This window comes from Morus notabilis, unplaced genomic scaffold (assembly GCF_000414095.1).
Source record: "Morus notabilis unplaced genomic scaffold, ASM41409v2 Scaffold1112, whole genome shotgun sequence".
Taxonomy (NCBI): domain Eukaryota; kingdom Viridiplantae; phylum Streptophyta; class Magnoliopsida; order Rosales; family Moraceae; genus Morus; species Morus notabilis.
In genome coordinates, this window is record NW_010367774.1 from 1 (window position 1) to 5,725 (window position 5,725).

The 5,725-nt window shown below is 35.4% G+C and overlaps 3 protein-coding genes across 3 annotated transcripts in view; 2 read left to right on the forward strand and 1 right to left on the reverse strand.

The window, feature by feature from the left end:
* The first annotated feature begins 398 nt into the window (after nt 1-398).
* LOC21389990 (EC protein homolog) lies at nt 399-994 on the forward strand. Its single transcript, XM_010113392.1, has 2 exons — nt 399-484; nt 814-994. Exons 1-2 carry the CDS (start codon nt 399-401, stop codon nt 992-994), a joined length of 267 nt encoding a protein of 88 aa, XP_010111694.1.
* Nucleotides 995-1,196: 202 nt separating this feature from the next.
* LOC21389991 (transport and Golgi organization protein 2 homolog) lies at nt 1,197-3,770 on the reverse strand. Its single transcript, XM_024175613.1, has 5 exons — nt 3,630-3,770; nt 3,323-3,506; nt 2,351-2,557; nt 1,642-1,833; nt 1,197-1,548 (listed from the first exon to the last, which is right to left on the reverse strand). Exons 1-5 carry the CDS (start codon nt 3,710-3,712, stop codon nt 1,378-1,380), a joined length of 837 nt encoding a protein of 278 aa, XP_024031381.1. The 5' UTR covers nt 3,713-3,770; the 3' UTR covers nt 1,197-1,377.
* A 1,498-nt stretch (nt 3,771-5,268) lies between these two features.
* Nucleotides 5,269-5,725, forward strand: part of LOC21389992 — a 5,587-nt gene continuing 5,130 nt past the window's right edge. The window contains exon 1 of the mRNA XM_024175604.1: nt 5,269-5,725. This exon is cut by the window's right edge and continues 103 nt beyond it. Within this exon, the coding sequence (XP_024031372.1) occupies nt 5,337-5,725 (389 nt within the window). The 5' untranslated portion in view covers nt 5,269-5,336.

Genomic DNA, 5,725 nt, shown 5'->3' on the forward strand with positions numbered 1-5,725 from the left:
ACGTGAGCCGCTATATATAGAAGTCGTTTTGTTTTGCTCAATATTTAGGGAAATAGTAAAAAATATGTCAATATGAAAAGTATATAGGCTAATTTTTAATTATAACAATTAATAAACTATTATTTGTTAAGTTATGGTTCATAATCAAATAAATTATAAATAAACTTGTCAAGTTATGGTTCATAATTAGACAAGTTATGGACAATTATGGACAATAACTTGTCAAGTTATGGTTCATAACCAGACAAGTTATGGACGAAAACAGTAATTTAGCCTATTTTTTAACTTATGTAAACTATTGGGCTATTAATTTTAATTTATCTCAAATCTTAACCTATTTCTCTCTTTCTCCCGAATATTTATAGAAGTCGTTTATCAGAGTGCAGAGCGGCCCGAAAATGGCTGATAGAGCTGCAGGTATTAAGATCTGCTGTGACGAAAAGTGTGGCTGTACTTTACCATGCCCTGGTGGCTTACCTTGTAGGTTAGAGAGATTAATTACTCTTTTAATTTCTAACTGATTTTTATGAGATATTTCCTTTTTAATCAAACAACAATTTAAAGTATTTACATAAAAAAAAAAAGCCACTTCATTAGATTAGCTGAAAAAGTACTAAATCATTGATACTCTGATGTCTTCAACGGATTGAGTTATATAAGCTATTTCTTTGTTTCGTTCTAGGTTTTCTTGAAGCTGATTGATTAGTCATGTGGAGTTAGATCATACATACATACATATATAGACACACAGATATAGCAATATAATTTGCCACAAGTAGGAGTGATGAGTAGTTTTTTGTGATGTCTAAACAGGTGCACAACAGGAGAAACGACAAGTAGTGGAAGCGGTGGATATGAGCATATGAAGTGCTCGTGCGGACGGCACTGTGGCTGCAACCCCTGCACTTGTAGTCTAGGCGTCGTCACTCCTGAAGTTGGCAAGGCCTCCCGCAAGTGCGGTCCTACTTGCACGTGCCTCACGTGCGCCTCTTGATGACACAAATAAACATGTTCAAAACTATACATGTAGTTATGCGTGTATGTACATATGTTTTTCTGTACGTTTAAGTCCCAACTATAGTAGCTGTTTTTGGTCTTTGTACACATATATGATATGATATATCCTTCCTTGAATGTAAAGTATGTTCTGTTTTTTTTTTTTTTTTTTAATATAAAGGAAACAAGACAAAACATCCTCGTGGGTACTCGCGATTTTCATTTATATAGCCAAAACAACAAAAATTCTTTGAAATGGTGCCACCATATATAGGCAAGTTACATACACTTGACAAAGTTGATCTTTTAGACCAACTTTTCCATTCAACAAAGTTTGAAATGACATCATTAGCAGCAGAGGAAGTAGTACTAGTAACCGAACTATTTTAACGTTTTATCATTCGGTTCCGTTTCCTCTTCTTTATTGATCTCGTAAGTTATGATCCGCTCTTTCCACTGCTCATTCTCCATGTCCAGATGCTTCTCATAGAAGCTGACTTCCCCGTTTGTTGTAGCAAACAATGCAGAAGTGCTTCTAGTGCCATAACGTCCCTGTGCACAAGACATAAGTCGCATTATATTTCTTGATACGTTTTGTCAATTCATTGGCAAACAAGTTTAAAGCATTGACTAATTAGTAATTACCAATGGAGTGTCTGCGTCGACAAATATGGAACTTAAGCAGTGTTCCTTTTCTGGGGTATAAATGCGAGGCAACAAACTTATGTCGTCTCTGATTCTGTTGGTCATTAACTTTTCGACCATTTCTTTATATGGAAGTTCACCATCACCATATTTATCTAAAAACTCGTTGAAACCGTCACCTAGTCGTTTAGCCTGAAAAGAAAATGATGGCAAACAAATGTTATGCTAAAGTTGCTGGCAATTGGTACTTAATTACGAAAAAACAACTAATGAGGGAGGACTGAGAATTTGTGCAGGATTTATGTGGAAATGATTCGTAAATGTTACAAAAACTCAACAGAACATACATGAATCAAACTTGATGCAGGGTGAAACATCAACTACCTAGTTGGGAGAAATTACAGATCATCTTCTTCATTCTTAATATATTTTATTTTACTTAGTTTTAATTGACAAAATAGTTACATAAATCTCCTATATTAGACAGAGTTCAGACAGACAAATAACCCAAATATTGATAAATGGATGTACCGCACAAACATAATGACGTGGTCGGTTTACTAAATGATTCCTTCCCTATTGGACTAGTTTGGTAATGTAATCACAATTAAAGCTTTTACCACACAAATTCTAACAAGTAATTGAGCTTTGTAGGGAGATGCATGTAACAAGGAAATATAATTATGTAGAAAATAACGTACCTTCTTACCTTAGGCCATGGAGTGTCCAGATTTGCATTTGCCAACACATGAATTCCAGGCAAGACTTTGGTCACAAACTTTTGTTCTTCTTCTGGTCTATTGGTTACATAAACCATGGTCTTGGAACATATATCAGCTAAAATCAGGTTGAATCCATTGAACTGATGTGCCTCCTCCACAATTTCCTCGGCAAACTCTAGAGGGCTCTTTTTGCTCTGCCATAATTGCAACCTTTTTATTAGAATCCTCTCTATCTAATATCCGTACGGAAAGAACTCTTAAAAAAGGGACTTAAAAAGGGCAGTGCTGTATTGTAGCTGTTATCAAAGAAGTTGACTTTTTGATTCTGTACCAGCTAATAAAGAACCATTACAGTAAAAGGAGACTAGTGCACTATCAATTCAGTCCTTACAAAAAAAAAAAAAAAAGGGTTCAGGTTTTGACAAAAGATAATGAACGGCCAAATGAAATTCAAGAGCTTTTTTTTGTTTTGTTTTTGTGTTTGTTTTTTTTTTTACAAAATGATTCTCAAACTATATCCTCACCCTTATTTTCATCTTTGACTTTTAAAAGATTCCAAACTTAATTCCAAGTTATTAATCATCTTGTGTTTTACGCATGTGATTAAATAACAACTTATTAATGTAACATCATCTATATTCCGTCGTTTTTCAAGATTCAACAGACATTAAAGCTAAAACTGAAACTACATGATAATGAAGGTGTTAAGTATGATTCGTTTTAGAAGCTTAAAAGTTAAGGACCGTTTATTACACGTATTTAAATCCATAATTTTAATTTTGCTGCGGTGTTTTTTTATCAAATTTGAATTAAAAAAATTTCCACCAATGTTCCCTCTCAAAAAATTTGAATGTAAATCAGAATCACTAACTGAACCAAACAGCCCTAAGTTTTTAAAGTGAGATTGAGCGTAAAATCCAAAAAATAATTTGTGAGATTAAAAGGAAAAGAAAAATCACCTCTAAGAAACGAACTGGGAGGTCTCCTCTGCTCTTGGCTAATGGAAGCACAGAAAGTTCTCGAACGTTCGTGACGAAAGCCAGCCTACCATCTCTTCCAGAAGCCAACCAGGTCCCACCCGCCAATCCATCTCTTCCTCCCAAGATTTCCCCTCCTTCCCACCATCCCAAAGCCTCCGTCGCTCTTCAAAAGCCCAAAAAACCAAATCAAACCCGCTAAAGAAACAAATTCGAACACAATTGTGGGGCAAAAAATGGAAAAAAAAAAAAGAGAAAAAAAAGGGAAAATGGAAAAAAAAAAACTCACCGACTGTGGTATTCGTCCCTGTTGAGCAAGAGAAAGAAAGGGTACAACGGATGGGATTGCCACAAAAACACCGCTATACACATCGCTGGGATATTTGGGTATTTCACGAATTATTTTACTTTTGGTTATTTGGATTGGATATACTGATTAGTCCATTTTTTACTTTTCCATTTTGGAGGCTCCTTTGTAGTGCAGAGTTTGGTTACTCCACGTCGCTTGCTGTGTGGGACTGGTCCCACCGAACCATGCTGACATGGGACCCACGTGGAGGTAGGTTCCATTTGGCATCTGATCTGAGGGATCTACCGGTGCTTTTTTGTCAGTCCTCAGTTTGCGTTTGTTTGTTGCTAAGCTTGGATTCCCTGGTGTGGGAGTTAGTGAATTCGCCTTTTTTTTTTTTTTTTTTTTTAACAAACAAAAGGAAAATAGTTTATCTTCTTTTGATTTTAGAAGTTTCTTTTAATACATTTGGTATATCAGTAAATTAATTTTTTTAACTATTAAATTTAAGTATTTTTTTATCTAAACTACCGATATATTAACCTATTGAAAAATGTCTTTTTGATTTTTAAGTAAAAAAAAAGAAAAATGTTTTATTTCGGATCCCCCTCCCCTTCATAAAAAAAAAGACGTCATTTTTATGTTGCTTTTCTCACCATTTTATCCCGTCTTTTTTGTTTTTAGAATTTTTATCATTCATCTTTTCGTTTTTATTGAAAAATAGTTCAGAAATCAATGTAATCTTTTTTCTTTTTTAAATTAGAAATAAGCATCGTATAGGATCTGTTAACAAGTTGCACAGTTTTCACGGAGACAATTTTCACTTTTTTTTTCTTGAGAAATAGAATTTGTTTATTTGGTTTCTCATTCCTTTGATCTTTTCTTAGGAAACGTTTAGTTCATGGATTAAAATCATGAGATTATAATAATTTTTTATTTACGTGTATTTTTTATGAGAAAAAATACTGTAACGAACCATGATTCAAATCATGGTATGAATCTCTTTACCAAACGTCTCCTCAGTAATTATTTCCTGTGATATCTCTTTTTAAAAAAAATATTGTTTCCTATGATATCTAAGGTTTTTTTTAGTAATTCCTTTGATCTGTTAAACGGTAGGCCATTTCACAAATTTATACAAAGACAATTTAAAAGTTATTGTTTTTAAAAAAATTTAAAAAAAAATTACAAAAGCCATAATTCATACGACAATATCAGAAGATACGTCTTCCCTCTCATAAAAAGGATAAAAATATACATGCAAATGTATCAAATACGACAAGTCTGTATGGTACGTTTTTATTTATTTTAAATATTTTTGCGCCAAATTTAGGAAAGAATTCGTCAAAAAAAAAAAATTTTAAGAACGTCTCTGAACTCTCTAAGCTGCCACGTGTACCTTCACTAAAGACAAAAACTCTGTCCGGTTCTCCAAAACCGTTGGGTCTCCAAACACCAACCAAACTAGACAACCTCTTAACACGTGTCAACTTGGAAGAGAAACTCGTGTGAAGGTCACGTGCTTCGCGTGCTCCTCCCACCTCAAAGTCACAAAAACCCGTACCGAATTATCAATAAAATAAAAATAAAATACCTCCCGATTAAATTTTTATTTCCGAAAAAAAAAATTACACCCTGTTTGTCTGTCTCAAGGTAGAGAGAGAGACAGAGGTAGAGAGAGAAAAGAGGGAGAGAGAAGGCAGCAAAATGGGTAAGATAGTGGAGAAGAAGAAGAAGAAGAAAGGAAGGCCCTCTCTTTTGGATCTCCAAAAACGAAACCTTAAAGAACAACAACAACAAAATCAACAACAGCCAAAGAGGAATACCAATTCAGCCCCTCATGCCAACGATAATTACAGGTCTGCCCCGGCTGGCTCCGCACCAACCGCTGTCCGTCGATCTACTCGCCGGAACCCTAACCCCGACGCCGATTCACCGGAGAAGGGGCGCGCTGAGGAGGAGGACGACGACGAGGACGAATTGGCCGGGAAACGCCGCGAGAAGAAGCTGAAGCTCGTCCTCCGATTGCCGCCCAACCAGAAATCGTCCCTGAATTCCACGTCCCTCAACTCCGGTGCCTCCGATTCGAATGCCGA

Coding starts and splice junctions, on each gene's coding strand:
- LOC21389990 (XM_010113392.1), top strand. CDS start 399: ATGGCTGATAGAGCTGCAGGTATTAAGATCTGCTGTGACGAAAAGTGT. Junction 485..813: donor CCTGGTGGCTTACCTTGTAG/GTTAGAGAGATT, acceptor ATGTCTAAACAG/GTGCACAACAGGAGAAACGA.
- LOC21389991 (XM_024175613.1), bottom strand. CDS start 3,712: ATGTGTATAGCGGTGTTTTTGTGGCAATCCCATCCGTTGTACCCTTTC. Junction 3,507..3,629: donor AGGGACGAATACCACAGTCG/GTGAGTTTTTTT, acceptor GGGCTTTTGAAG/AGCGACGGAGGCTTTGGGAT. Junction 1,549..1,641: donor TCGACGCAGACACTCCATTG/GTAATTACTAAT, acceptor TCTTGTGCACAG/GGACGTTATGGCACTAGAAG.